The sequence below is a fragment of the Crassostrea angulata genome, chromosome 1, assembly GCF_025612915.1.
Source record: "Crassostrea angulata isolate pt1a10 chromosome 1, ASM2561291v2, whole genome shotgun sequence".
NCBI lineage: Eukaryota > Metazoa > Mollusca > Bivalvia > Ostreida > Ostreidae > Magallana > Magallana angulata.
The window spans coordinates 32871034-32886800 of record NC_069111.1 but is presented as its reverse complement, the minus strand read 5'-3'; the positions used below and the strand labels follow the sequence as shown (position 1 = coordinate 32886800).

Here is a 15767-nt window from a genome sequence, read left to right as displayed (position 1 = left end):
TGCAATGGTTTATTTAATCCTCTCACAGACACACATACCCAAGGTACATACATTGCATGTCCTTACTTCACACATCTAGTGAATCTCTCTTAATTCTGACAGGTGTATATAAAATTGACAAATAGAACATCCAGCTAAGATTTTGATTTTTCAAGAACTTTGAATATTTTTGCAAACATGTATGGTTTTTTTCTTCAAAAATGTAATTAGACTCACCTCTAAATTTAAATCAAATAAATAATTATCTACACATGTACATACCCGGTATAAAGATCAATCAGCTATTGTGAATTATTCTGATTCAACACTGTTTGATTGTATATTTTGCTCCAACAGTTAAGAAATAAATAAAGTACTGTATATATATTCCATACAAGCAGACTAGTATATATAGGACTTACTTTCTGGACCGGCTCCATGGCTATTCATTATGCTGATCAGTCTGTTATGTTTATTTTACACTGACCTGTCAGAGCTGACTATACTATTTAAATATAAAGATCAGAGATTTCCCTTATCGTACATACTTTATCAGTACAAGTCACTTCCATGAATCTGATTGAATTTGACCATATACATACAGCTCAGCATGAAGCTGATAAGTCATTATCTATAACTACATGTATACAATTCATTTACCAGAAGATTATACCGGTAAACAAAAGCATTTTTAAAAAAATATTTCACAATATATTATTAATCTTGAAGTAATTAAGAACTAAAATCAATGATATAAATGTAATTGAAATGACAGCAAGCATATTACATAATAACCAAGATTGCAAAGAGTTAGGACCAATAAAGTGGAACGATTTTATTATGTTCATAATTACAAACATGTATCTTTCAAACTGAAAACAAAAATGGGATTTACCTGGTACATAATTTTTTTCACCAAATGAATTGAAAACCTGAGATTGTTTTTAAAAAAGGTATGCCATTTAGTCTTCCTAGTAGTAGTTTGCTTGTAAAGTACTCGACAAGGTACAGTGAAACATTAGTTGAAACTAATTGAAAGCATAAAAACACAATCATGAAAGGATTTAGCTACAAATACAAATATATAAGGATGGTCCTCCTGAAAAACTGGTTTGGTTTGAACATACCTGAAAAACTATTGACAAAAAAGTCACTGTACTCTATCTAGATTTCCGACAACTTTTAAACAAAAATTAATTTCACAATTAATCTACTAACCAAAAGTTTAAGTCTGGTGGACTTGCCTGAGTAAGATAAGCTGAAGTTTTTAATTCATACATTTTTGATTTTACTAAAGTTTTCCATCCATTTTTGGTTTAGTAGGGTCACATGCAGTTCTGCAGCTACTTAATAAAGCCTGGGAGCTAAATAATTAAACTACTGTACATATGTACAACCTGTCCTTGACTATGCAGTTACATGTATATGCATAATTTGCATGCACTTTGTTGCAATACCGTATTGAGTATAACTAGTACCGGGTATTTCAGTTGATACACTCCTTGAACACCATTATGACACACCTGCTCCCCCTCTTCACAGCTGATACACACAAAGTATATCCAATACATGTATTATGATATGTCAATTAATACCCATGTAAATATTGATATTAGGACATCAGCTATTGATATTTGGGAAGAACTGTAAAACATAAGGCCTGAGTTATACTAACTAAGTAAGACAGCCGGCTCATGTAGTAATGTATATAATGCTATCATGATTATGACAGCTGGGAGTTGGATAGACTTAATACATGCAGTAATGCAATAGCATCAGACATGATTATCAGCCAATGTTGATAGACTTGGCAATTAATTGAGAGTTTATAGAAAATATCAGCAAAGATAAATAAAAATAGTTTTAATATAACCAAAAAAATAATAATAATAAGTTCACTTATATAAATGGCACACTTAGTATATATAATATGGAGAATAATCTCAACATACACATCTAATTATTCATGTTTTTAAACATGAAAATATAACCTTTTAAACCCTTGTTCCTAACCGAAATATTTAATATAGGTCAAAAGAAATAGTATAGTTATATTATCAATACATACATTCACCGTAAAGGTAAAATATGTGCACCCCTTATACCAGCGCAATCATATCAAAGTTTAAATCTCTTGAATGAAGAAAGCTATCCTCTGTCTTCTCAAGAAACCTGTGTGTGTGTCACACTAAAAAGACACTGTCATATCTTCTCTTCACTTTAGTGAGATCTTGAGCTGAAGAGAGATTGAGAGTGACCCTCTCAATTGGGGGCGTCATTAAATTACGAATTTACACCCCCTACATTAATGAAGGTTTTTTAATATCATGAATCTTCTGCTCACGAAATATCAAAACGTTCAGTGAAGCTCGGTCAACAAGAGTATGAATGACACCTTTTACCAGCGCAATCTTTTTATTTTTTATAACTGTTTAAAGTTGAACTTGCAACTCTACAAATTCAACAGAAGAGTGCATTTCCTCAGTATCAATTAAGTATATTGAATTGAATTGGCCCTGTTTTTAAATTGCTGATTGAAGGTGGGGTTATTGTAAGTGAAATGGGCAAAAATAAACTTGGTGGAGAAAGGTAACCGTACTTTTAAGAAGTGAATTGAAGCCTTCATCCATGCCCAGATGGTTATATACCAAAGCACTGTGCAAAGTACCAATACTTTTTATTGAAGCTTCAAATGACCACACGTTTGGTAATGGGAGAGCCAAACCTTTTAATTTCAACATAGACAGACTAAAAGTCTCAGAGTTTGATATACAGACATGTGTCAATGTTCGCAAATATGGCATTAATCATCTGATCTGTTTTAATTTTTTTATAAAACACATCTATTATAGATGCTTGACTTTTGTAGAGGCTTTAATTTACCCAGTTAATTGTAATTTGACACAATGCGGTGTTAATTACCAGTTACAAAGATGTACCTACATGTTGTATTTTTTGCTGCAAATTTGAAATTTTATGTGCATTAGATGTATTTTATGAATGGACTGAAAAAAATGTATATAATTTTTTTAAAATTTAAGTCTGTATATTACATTTTGACACTACAATTTAGATCTAGTAAAAAAAATTAAAGCGTTAGCCACTGGGTATTAAAATCAATTACCGGTAATTAATTAAGTTATTCAATTACATATTGATTATTTGTGAAATATGCTGATAATTGAATATTAAATATCACAAAGATAATTCATCTATCTCAACATATTAACTCTTGATCTATCAAAAGCACCCTCTTACCCTCCCTAACCAACTTTTAATCTCGACTCAAATGAAGTGTCAGGTTAGGTTAACAATATTAATTTGTAAAATAGTTTTTCTGTTCCTAAAGATTATTCCGACAGGCTGTCATAGATAAAATACTCTGCAATCAATACAGCTAAGTATTACCCCTTTGCAATAATACATTGCCCATCTGTACAATAAACAAATGCCCTGGATTCAACTGTTTGATAGAAATAAAAACATTACTTTTTAAAACCTTGCCACTACTCCTATTTACAATAACCTCTGCATTAAACAGTTAAAATATCAGTATAGACAACCCCCCCCCCCCCCCACTTGCAGAGTGTAATTTTTATGTGAATTAATTGTTGAGAACTCTGTAAATACACTTGTTGAGCATACTACCCCTGATTTCCCTTGGCATTTAACATAATTATTAATTGTTTCTTCATTATTTCGTATTTACACATATGATATTGGGGTTTGGTTTTAACACATGCAGTGCAATACAATTCTTTTGCATGGTTTGATCCCCAACCAAAACAGCAAAACTCTTAAATCTTATCTATCATTACGTCAAATGAGGTAAACTTACAAAAGGTGTTCAGGAATTCACAGTTCTAAGCCCCAGGCAACAGAATAACAACCTTTCCATAAAAGTTGATAGTCTCTCTCTCTCTCTCTCTCTCTCTCTCTCTCCCTCTGTGCCGTGATTTACGGAATAAATAAAATCCCTTTTCTGACATTTAACTTGGGGTCTTTAAAATGTTTGGCCCTTATTCTGTTATGGTCATTGACATAAGAGTTTATAACGGCCCAAGCAAAAGTTCCAATATCTAAAGATTAAAATCATCAATTTGTCTTTCATCTTGCACGATGATACATATAAATAAATCCTGAACTTACTGCTAACTTTTCCTGCGTTTCCGTTCGCTCTGCGCGCCTCCATAGCAAACAGATCCTGGTGTAAATAGACCTCGAAATATTCCAAGCCACCTTGTTTGCACCATACGCTCCGCGATAAAAATATCAGACGGTTCCCAACTCAGTCAAGCGTGACGCCCTCCAGCCCACGGCCTTTCTAACAGCAACTGACCCGAAAAAGAAAACAAACTTTTTTTAATGGGGAAAGTATAGGATAGTAATCAACGCAAAGACGAAGTAAATTTGAAGTGCACTTAAAAATTGAACATCCTAACTTAATTTTATTTTGGTTGAAATAAGGATGAGTATAATGTACGTACCTCAAATTCGTCTTTTTTCTGCGACATGGATGCGCGATCACACGATATACAGTCAGCTTGCATAAAGGATAGTTCAACACATTCCTCTTGAAAGGGGTGATATTACATCAATATTTTTAATTGTACCTTTAAGAATCCTTTAAAAATTATTTTAGATGAAACTTTAACTTCCTCATTCTATGGCGCAGGCATGTTTATGGTTTATGAGAGTATTATCATGGAGTGAAATTTGAGTAACTGTTATCTATTCATAAATATACCTTTCTCTTTGTACAAGACAATAAGTCACTTTAGTTATAATTGCTTAATTATTTTATCAACTCTTACACCTCACCTTTGATTTAATTGACTCACTAATATTGAAGTTTTACTCTATGACATATGTCACTCGTGCTAAAGTGCTTATTTCTATTGTTTTCAATTCTTATTTATATTGTGTTTTGTTATACTTTCATGTTAAATACTGAAATCTGATTGGTTAAGACGCAGTTAATAATATTTACTATTACCCTCAGCGTTAGCAACGCACTTGGCAACGGGTAACATTAAAAAATGTTACATGCGCGAAAATTATGCGCGTACGGTTCGCTGTAGAATTCACGTTATTCCTATATAAAAGCAGTAAAATTTTCTTAAAAATTTTAAAAAAGACATTCAGTATTATATAAATGGTGCCTGTTTGGGAGGGTAACAGTTGAAATTGACACCCCGAGAAAACCATTGTCAACCGACGCGAAGGTAACAGTTGAAATTGACACCCCGAGAAAACCATTGTCAACCGACGCGAAGCGTCGGTTGACAATGGTTTTCTCGGGGTGTCAATTTCAACTGTTACCCTCCCAAACAGGCACTATTTATATAATACACCATTGTCGAGAGAGAGGAATTAGGTTTCGGATTGTTCGGGTGTAGTTTTTGGATTCCCAGAAATCACCCATACCGACCTAAAGTTCAAATAAAGTGCTTTTTAACATCTAGAGCATTTTAGTCTTATTGTCGCCGGATATATAGAAACGCCATATTTTTCCCGGTGATAGTATTACGGGGGGCTATCTCCCGTATTGACTAATACTGGTGGACCCATCCTCATGAAACCTCCAACAAGCCAACACGCGTTTTAGTTTTCAGACTTTAATATAGACTTTACATGAAATATACTTTTACGTGAGTTTGGTATGCATCAGCACCGAAGGTCTGATTCCAACTCCTATACATGTAATTTACAATTCATAATATATAATGAACAATGGAATAACACAATAAAGATTAACATAATACAGATGTAAGTAAATCAATTATCAAACAGCTATTGATCGAGTAAATCATGACATTTTACATAAAAGGATTAATAAGATGAAAGATCAAGTGTCAATAAACATAAACAGAAGTCAATTAAAAGATTAGCTGTCCATCACTGATTGTGCCTCAGGTGGGATTAATGCTGCGCGGAATTTATAACGTTTATAAAACAGTTGTCGAAATAGATGAAAAGTTTTTGTAACAATTAACACAAAGTCCGAAAAAGTTAATTTACACAATAATTAAAAATAGTCCGAAAGATTGAATTTCACACCGTGACAAGTGCATTATCATTTCTGAATAGAACAATTCCGGAAGTATTTGTAGTAATTAATTAAAATTGTAGAGTGATATATCAAATATGAAGATAAAAGTGCTTTCTCTCTCTCTCTCTCTCTCTCTCTCTCTCTCTCTCTCTCTCTCTCTCTCTCTCTCTCTCTCTCTCTCTCTGTATATGCGCATTTACAGGCAAATGGTAAACAATGACTGGCAACCACATGTATGTCGGCTTTGCAAAATGCACGGAAACCCTGATTAGTTTCACTGAGGTTACGGCGAGCTGAAAAAAACACTAATAATTATTTGAACTTAAATATTGGAAGCCCAAAATAAGATGTGCGCTAGATTCTCAAAATTGTCGCACTGTAACTTGGAACAGGGTAATCTCAGCGAGATTCGTGGGGACTGAACAGACGTCCGTCAAAAATTTTCAGTCTGGACGAATCTCGCTGAGATAAGGAACAGGGGTGTATATATATATACATATACGTCCCTGCTTATAAATATACTTTTTCATTAAAACGAATATTGATAATAAGTATTGTACTCATAGAATGAGCAATTTTAGTCAAGAATGCAGCTTAATATTTAAGTTGTTCTCATCAGACGACCGATCGACTTAAACATCCATTTTCCTTTTTAAAATGAATTTAATTTTTTACAACCGAACCATATTAAAAGTAACAATACATATGTCGTATTTTATTTTCAAGTTTGTATTTTTCCCATGCTTAATCTATTTAAGTTATACAATACACTTTTTGTAAGTAATACAATTTAAAAAAATTTAAAAGTATTTAATATAGATTCAATTTCATTATTTTTATTATTCATGTTATTATTCAATTTCGGTATTGACAGTAAACGCTCCGGATTGAAACACTCATTATCACGTGATGTCGCATGCTTTTCGGTGTATTTATAAACAAGAAGTCAACGCGAAATCGTGAACTGCAAAGCAAACACACAAAAAAAGATCGCATTATTTTCCAACTATTTCCAGATAATTCGAACTCATAACCAAAGGGCAAGCGTTGTAACGCAATACTTACGCGGTTTAGCGTTGTAACGCAATACTTACGCGGTTTAGTAAATAACGTTTTATGCGCGTTTTTTCGCACTATAACACGAAAATCACGCGTTATTTAGCAAGCGATACATTTGAGTAACTTTCGCGTCATATCGTGTTGGTGTGGTAGAGTCAGGTATATGGCATTCCTACTAGCTCTGGCTAGTGCGTTAATCCTTTAGCTCGATCGGTAGAGTGCTGGACTGGCGTGCCAGAGGACCTGGTTTCAAACCCCAGCAGAGGCAATAAGTGTCTCTGTTACATTGGTATATAAGGCAACATTTTAAAAGAACACAACGTGTCATTATAAATATGTCTTAAAAAACAGGAACTGATGGGGATTTTAAATGTATTTCTATTTTCTTTTTTTCCCTGAAAAAAAAAATGTACAAAGAAAAGCTTTTTTTCTGTCCAAAGCAATATTAAGACCAAGGAAGCAGAGTACTTTCAAAGAGACATGGAAGCTATCAAAACGTTAAAATACTGCACATCTTTTAGTCTGGTATATAACAAAACTCGCAAGTGCCGTGCGATTGAACGAGGAAGGTGTTTACGGACGCAGACACATGAAATATTCAATACTAGTATTGTATTACAACTGGTTCCATTGGGATTTAAACCCCACAAAAAACCCCAAAATCGGTGATCTTCAAAATTGCAAACCAAGATTAAAATGATTTGAATATTAATTGTAATGGGTCATATACATTTACTGTAGAATCAAATGATTGAAATACAACAAGGAATTACCTGCACATTCAGTTCCATATGCAAAGGTCGTTGATATTATTAAACCGGTTTAGACAGAAATATTACATTACATGAATGGGTAAAACTACATGTAGTAGTCAAGTAAAGAAAATAAATACTATTAAGTTTCATGGACACATGTATGGAGTATTTATGACAGAAATAATTCTATGAGATATTGTGTATTCATACACTACATAAAACAATGTTTATATCCAAATTTGAAGAACTCGATGAAACAATTTATAAAATAGAATTTCGAATTTTCTGCAACAGCAGTTCAACAAAGTGTGTGTTTTGTATGCCAACAATTAAAGGCTTGCTTATTAGGTACATGTATACTGTTGTCCTTCTGATATAATTTATTATTTTTTAAATTTTTTTTATTTGTTCAAACAAATTATATCAGAAAGGACACTTCAAACGTTGATTGAAACTTTGAAATAAATGTGAACACTAAAAGAGTACAGGTTTGATGATGTTTATTTCAGTACTTTAAGTCAGTATGTAACATACACACATAAAACACATGGTATACTTATCCACTGCTGGACAGTAAGTCTAAAACACAAACACTTATCTATAGTCCAATCTCTACCTAGCTTAATTCATCTAATTACTGCTTCTTTATCTTTTCTTACTTGTAACAGTAGATAATAGTGATACTGAATTAACAAAAATTATCTATTATAAAAACTTTCATAAATAAACTTCGTTTTTTTATGAATGTATAAATTCATAAATAAACTTCGTTTTTTTTTATGAATTTATAAATTGTTGAAATTGCATTTATGCATCCATGTTAAAACTCTTTTTTTTATTGAAATCTTCTAAAGTGGATGAATTTGAATAATTCTTAAGTAAAAAAAAAAAATGAATTCACATCTTTGAAACCTGGTAAACATTATTAGATATACATATCATAAATATATATACTATATAGTCACAGTATATAGCAACAAAATATGTATATAAATTGACTATGGCTTTGAAAATAAAGCTTCTCTCATGTTATTGATGTTTATTAAAAAATTGAAAATAAAAGATGTAAGTTTTCAAAGATACTACACATTAATTATGCTATACATAAAATGAAATACCATATTAACCCCATAAAGGTCAGACGACACGTTCCTCTAGAATCTTTTTTGTATCTCCTCGTAATAAAGAGTTCCAATAAAAAATATTAATTTTATAATTACTTTAAAAATGATCAAAATTTACTTGAATTTGGTTATGTGTGTACATGGTCGAGTGGTTAGAACCGTGGCCGCTCTCTGCCAAAAGCGTATAGGTTCTAGAGGTCGTGAGTTCAAAGCCCCGCCCCGGCGGAGATATAGTTCTAATTTAGTGAATTTCGCTGTGCTGTAGATGTATTTATTTTTATATCAGCCATTCAAGTGTATTTTCAAGAAGATTATATAGGAAATTGCATACTCTAGTATTTTGCAGAAATGCCTGGTAAGGTACCCTAACTTTTTGCAAGAAAGCTTGTCAAAGTAGTAGTAAACCATTAACAAATTCCTGGAAAAAGTTATCTAAAATTGAGGAACGTGTCGTCTGGCCTTAAACACCAATTGTGTCCTATACCCCCCCCACACTTCAAGGAAGACATTATTGTTGTATAAATGTAGGTTAAATTTTTTATCAGTGTTATTGGTTGGTAAAATTTTATTTTCACGGAAAGTTTAGTGTATACATGTATTAGATGTATTTGTAATTCTACCTAGTAATCTACATTATGCCCAGACTAAAAGAACACCACTTGTCACTTAGAAAACCAGATACAGTTTCTTGTTGCAAAGACAGTTTTAGGGCAATAATATGGTTTAATCATTATCTTCTCCATAACTCCTTTGATCATATGATTCACTGTTTAAAATTTTTTTTTAAAGAATGTGATGGCATTTTAAAAAGTTCTACAATACTGACAAAAAGGATAAGAGACTCTATGAACAGAACATGAATTTGACAATTCTATTTCTACAAACACACAACATCTTATTGCACAATTTTTCCTACAGAATCTAGATTATTACTTTTATTTCATGAGAGACAGAAAATATTTGGATTTTTTAATTCACCAATACTGTAGTAGCTTTCATTGATGTTGAGCAGATAAAAGTCAAGATGAATTCTAATTTCATGATATTATGAAGTTGATTAACTTCAAAATCAATGGATTGCACACTTGTTTCACACTAGAGAAAAAGAAAGAAAAGGGAACACTTGATCAAAATTGAATGCACCAAAAAAAAGGTAAAAATACTGTTCTTGAACAGTTTTACATTTTCATAACAAAACCAACCTACTATAGAAGTTAAAAAATGAATTTATGTAAAAAAAAAAAAAAAAAAAAAAGTTCAATGTCATGGGATCTAAAACTAGTTAACACTAACAGAATTCATCTGATAACAACTGATAGTTAGAAAATAAAACAAGACTTTCATAATCAAAATATCAAGATAAAAAAATCTGTTTTCATATTCTATGCAGATTAGAGTTTCAGGAAAAAAATGGCATTATAAAGCAATTCACACATCCTCAAAATGTAAATATCTATTTTGATCATAAAATTGAATCAATGAAGTGACCATATGTTTATTATTCCTAGAATCATATAATTCTTTTATAAGTGCAGTCATGACTAGCTAGTTCATAAAAAAATGTCCTTTTAAAAAAACAACATCAAAAGCCTGCGAAGGTCACCATTTTGGTGATGATCACAAACTGTGATAATCATATATGTGTATAATAGATATAGATACAAAGGGAGACAACTGTGTAATAATCCTGCACAGTTACCGTTCTTTTATTCCCTCCCCATATTGTACAGAACCTGTGAAAAAGTTTTTATGACACTAAAACACAATGTGACATGCATTCACTCTAATCTAGCGACCACCAAAAAATAAATAAATATTATGAATGATTTGTACAGCATGATATCAATGGCTTCTAACAAATTGAGAACAAACAAAAATATCATTTCCTTTTACAAAATTAATGTCAGACTGATCATATAAAAAAAAAAACCACCACTCTGCTTCCATACTTTGTTCAGATTTGTGTCACCTTATGAATGTAATGCTATTTCTAGTAGTGTTTTTTTTTTTTAACATTAATCCAATTCAATGGCAGTGAAATCCAGACATCCATTTCATACACAAATCAGACCAATCACAACCACTTCTGTGTCCATACATCAGAATAACTTTCCCTCAAAAGAGTTTAATTCTTATTATGCATCCAGCACATTTTCTAGTGTGTCCATTACAATATCTTCATATCTCCTGCATGCCACATTAACACCACATGAAATCCACATAAATCGAACAGATAAAGCACCATTCAGCAGTAACAGTCTTGGGTTCTGTGTGAAACACTAACAGAGAGACAGACAGAAGCACGGTTTGTACACAGTGGAGCAGCTGATATTGCTTGATTTCATGAAGTATGCATGAATGGTTTGGTTTTGATGTTCAGTGTTGCTGCATTGATCATTTTCTAAAGATGTCCATATTTTCTCATGTTTGACAAGCTGCGGTTCAAATCCTGAGGTTCCTGTGTGTGGAACCTGTTGTAGAATTTGACTGAAATTTGCTGTTGAGTTTATCTTCATTTCAGCTTTGGTTATTTTTTAAACAAGGATCATCCATTTCTCCATCAACAAACAAAAATCCCAATCTACAGACAGAGAGGTGTCATGAGGATGTACATGTATTACAACAGCACCTGAGGATTCCCAACAGCAGGAGCAGACAGAGAGAGAGAGAGAGGTGATAGGGGCACTTGTGTGATAGTTGATCCATGTTCATCCAACACATCTGTCAGCAGAAATAGACCTGGTTAATCCATGTGTTTTCAGATAAAGCTGTGAATTCGGTCAATCCAGGTCTGGGCGGTTTTGGAGTCTGCTGCCAGGAAGTTGTAGATTCTTCTGTTTGTCTTCAGCTAATAAAAAACAAAACTCCTTTTTAGTAGGAAAATAAAATTGATAACAATGCATCATAAAATATACAGTGGAGTTTTTTGAAGCCCAACATTCATATCTCTATCAAATGAATGTATGTACATTTCATTATTACCTCAAAAAAAGCATTTTCATCCGACTTTTTGGGGGCACCCTGTACATTCCGGATTGGCTGTACCGACTGGACGTCAAACAATTCTATGAAGCCCTTACAATTTGTGTCCTCTTCTGAGTCATAGTACCGAAGCTGTCCACAAAGAAATTCAAAATTTTTTATAGCAATCTTAAATGGAAAGTTAAACTGGAAAATTACTTAGTACATCAAAGAGCAGTTTGGAAACTTGCTACAATTATTTACTTTCAGGAGTGTTTATCTAATCTAAAACAATACAAGTATTCCTGTCAGATCTGGCAGTAAACTATACGAGTGGTCCCCTGATCAGCTTATACCTGGTGTTTTGTGGCGTCCAGGACGAACCAGCGCTGTTTCCATCCCTTCAGCAGGGCCCCGCGCTTGTAGAGGTAGCCTTTGTGCAGACAGCTTTGTTCAGTGTTGGTTGTGGTTGGGGTGTAGGTTGCATATGTAGGCCCGGTATCCACTGGGAGCTCTTCACCTAAAGGAGTCAAATACATCCAATATAATTCAAGCAGTTCTTAATGCGATTTTACAAGCATGTACATGAGTCACAATAAAATTTAAAGTATTTGATACTATTTCTCCACACAACTTATTATTAAGGGATAAACTTCTTCGAGTGTTTTTGTTTCATAACAATTTTTTTAAGGGTAGAAGTTTGTATCTTTTATATAAATGAAATTTCTTTTTTTGAGAAACCATACTAAAATTCTATTTCTGGTGGAGAAGAAATGCATTACATTATTACTTTATTAAGCGAGAAGATGAATATGGCTGTAACTTATTTTTGAGGGGATATATTGGGGTTATAACTTACTTTTGAGGGTGGATGTGTCTGATGACCTGGATACATTGGCACTACTGTTGGAGGAGTCTGGGACTAGCTTTAACTTGGTACAGTTTTTCGGTACATGGGATAAACATTTTTCATGACAGTTATAACCACAATCTGTACAATGCATCCCTGTAACAAAGATGGAGATGAAAAATTACATCATGTACTTCATCACTTCGGTATTTTGGAACTCTAACAAACTGTCCACTTAAACTGAACTGACAATGTCTTCTTATAAGATCGAATACCTGAGTTGAATACAGAATGAATTAGGAATTTAATACAAAATCAATACTTTTAAAAAATAATGAAGACAAATACATGAAATAAAATAAAATTTCAAACTGTATCAAGACCCATGCATAAATTGAGATAATTTCAAAGTTTTGCCAGACCCCCTGGCTCCTGGGTTCTAGAAAACAAACTTTACTTTACCTGTTTTAAGAAGGCCCCACAACACCTGACCACAATAATCACAGTACGCCGGCGTAGTGTAGGTATATTTCTCAAAGCGATGGGGCTGACTAAACATTTTAGCAGCCTCTCCTAACATCTTCCCTTTCACTAGAATTTCCAGGGTTGATCGCTTGTGTATTGAGCGTCCATGAGATTTCACTATCTGAGTATTAAATGAGAAATTCCTATGAATAGTCTCTCGTTGGCCAGTTGGCAACTCGAGCCTGTCCCACACAGTTTTCCATTTCTGTTGAAAATGTCCAAGGTCAGTCTCTAGTTTGTGTAACTCCTGTGTAAAAAAAACCATAAAAGTTACACAATCATTAAAATATCTTTATATCTGTGTTTTTAAAATAATAATCAAGGAAATTTCATTTCATTCAACTATTTGTGATTTTAGAATACTGTTAAATCAAAATATCAATCAATAAAGGCTTACCAATAACATTTGTCGAAACACATTGGGTAGCTGAATTGACACATTGTCATAACACCCATTGACCATTTTCCTCAGGAGTGGCTGCCCGGAACTGTCCGTTTTTTCCTCCTCGCTGATCTGGATCTCCTTGTTGGTCGTCTCGATTTCGTAGGCGGGGCCATGAGCCAGATCCTCCGTCAGGTAGAAATCCCAGATCCTGAGATTGGACAGATTGGAGTACGGACGCAAGACTGAATCCTGATCCGTCGGGCTGTACAGGAAGTTCATGAAGACCGTGGATTTACGGTGGTGCTTCTCAATGTAGTCCCAGATGGACAAGCCCTGACTGGACTGCTGGTACCGCGGAACAAATCCGCCTAAAATAATGATGATCATAATCATACAAACAAAAAATTTCCATTGCAAGATTCATTATTGAGATCAAGATTTCTGACCGCAAAATGTCATTTTTGATATTTTGCGAAATTTTCACATTAATTCAATGTATTGAATATAGTATAAAAAATTAAAATAAATAAATTGACTTAGTCAATGTTTAAATCATATCAATGCCTTTAGCAAAATTTACCACCTACATGTGTATTGGAGTCCCTATCAAATATATACCCCGGTACATGTAAATAAATGAAACATAATATTTAAATTTTACCGTCTAGATCTGACTGGTCATGGTTGATTTTTGAGGATCGCCTGTCGTCCATTAACCAGCCTGCCTCTACTCGTTCATACTCATTGTCCATCATAAACGTTCGAAATCGATTGGATACATAGTGGTACGCTATGAACCTCAGGAAGAACTGGTTAAACTCGAAAGACAATGGAAACTGGTGATGAATCTGTTAAAAGGAAAAGAGAATAAAGGGTATCCCATATATATACTTTCTTAAAACACAAATTTCAATTAAAATATGTACATAACAGTTTATAATTCTAAGTATTAAAGTAAATCGATTAACTTTTACTTCATTTTTTGAATTTTGACAATGAAAATTCAAAATAGCTTAAATTCTAAAATCAATGCATTATGGAAAAATAAGACATGAAATAATTTAGGTGTTAAAGAATTTAAATTAAAAATTTTGTGAATTCAAATCACATTGTCCATCTTTATTATCATAATGATTACAATATACCTGATGGACAACATCCAGAAACTGTAGAAACATGGGGGCGAACCCACTGGCTTGATTGGCCACAGTCTGGTTGCTACGGTGAGTGAATCGGTGACCAAACGACAGCCATTCTTTTTCCACTAGACATTTGAATCCCTCAATGGTGCGGTAGTATGGATCCAAGAGCAGCTGTGACACTGACACCACCTGCAGACAGGAAAAGGTTACAGATATGACAAAATGTGGATATAATCAAATTAAAATCATTTTACTTAGTAAATTAAACCATTAAAGATGAATATTTAAGCATTTGAAAAAAAAGAACACAAACAAAAAACTATCGGTACTCCAAATATGCTTATTTATGAATTCTCAAACGAGATGTATCTTTAGTGTATAAAGCTCAAATGGATTTACAATACATTATATGGATACCATTGGCTTAAAGCTAGAACATACAAAAGTAATTTACCAGTGTTGTACAGACTTTACTGTACATTTATTTACCTGTGTTGTAAAGATTGAACTGTTCATAAATTATGTCATACAAATAATACATAACATTAACTGTGTTGTACAGTTTATACAGTTCATTACCTGTGTTGTACGGATTATACAGTACATTACCTGTGTTGTACAGATTTTACGGTACATTACCTGTGTTGTACAGATTTTACAGTACATTACCTGTGTTGTACGGATTATACAGTACATTACCTGTGTTGTACAGATTTTACGGTACATTACCTGTGTTTTACAGTTTATACAGTTCATTACCTGTGTTGAACAGATTTTACAGTACATTACCTGTGTTGTACAGATTTTACAGTACATTACCTGTGTTGTACAGTTTATACTGTACATTACCTGTGTTGTATGGATTCAGTTGTACAGATTATACAGTACATTACCTGTGTTGTACAGTTTATATTGTACATTACCTGTGTTGTATG

At 33.2% G+C, this 15767-nt stretch overlaps 2 protein-coding genes across 8 annotated transcripts in view; both read right to left on the bottom strand.

The window, feature by feature from the left end:
* The window catches only part of LOC128183838 (1-phosphatidylinositol 4,5-bisphosphate phosphodiesterase eta-2-like), a 35270-nt gene extending 30678 nt beyond the window's left edge, over positions 1-4592 (bottom strand). The window contains exons 1-2 of one of the 2 annotated variants that reach the window (XM_052853039.1): positions 4467-4592; positions 4129-4313 (exon numbers count right to left, since the gene is read on the bottom strand). In XM_052853039.1, the coding sequence (XP_052708999.1) occupies positions 4129-4171 (43 nt within the window). In that variant the 5' untranslated portion in view covers positions 4172-4313; positions 4467-4592. Of the gene's footprint in view, positions 1-401; positions 455-4128; positions 4314-4466 lie in introns of those variants that run through there. The other variant, XM_052853058.1, reaches the window with a different exon arrangement.
* A 3736-nt stretch (positions 4593-8328) lies between these two features.
* Positions 8329-15767, bottom strand: part of LOC128176043 (myotubularin-related protein 13-like) — a 35997-nt gene continuing 28558 nt past the window's right edge. For all 6 annotated transcript variants that reach the window (XM_052842060.1, XM_052842081.1, XM_052842089.1 and 3 more), the window contains 8 exons: positions 14836-15021; positions 14352-14538; positions 13703-14058; positions 13243-13552; positions 12790-12936; positions 12287-12450; positions 11952-12083; positions 8329-11817 (listed from right to left, as the gene is read on the bottom strand). In XM_052842060.1, coding sequence (XP_052698020.1) covers positions 11728-11817; positions 11952-12083; positions 12287-12450; positions 12790-12936; positions 13243-13552; positions 13703-14058; positions 14352-14538; positions 14836-15021 — 1572 coding nt within the window. In that variant the 3' untranslated portion in view covers positions 8329-11727. The remainder of the gene's footprint in view (positions 11818-11951; positions 12084-12286; positions 12451-12789; positions 12937-13242; positions 13553-13702; positions 14059-14351; positions 14539-14835; positions 15022-15767) is intronic.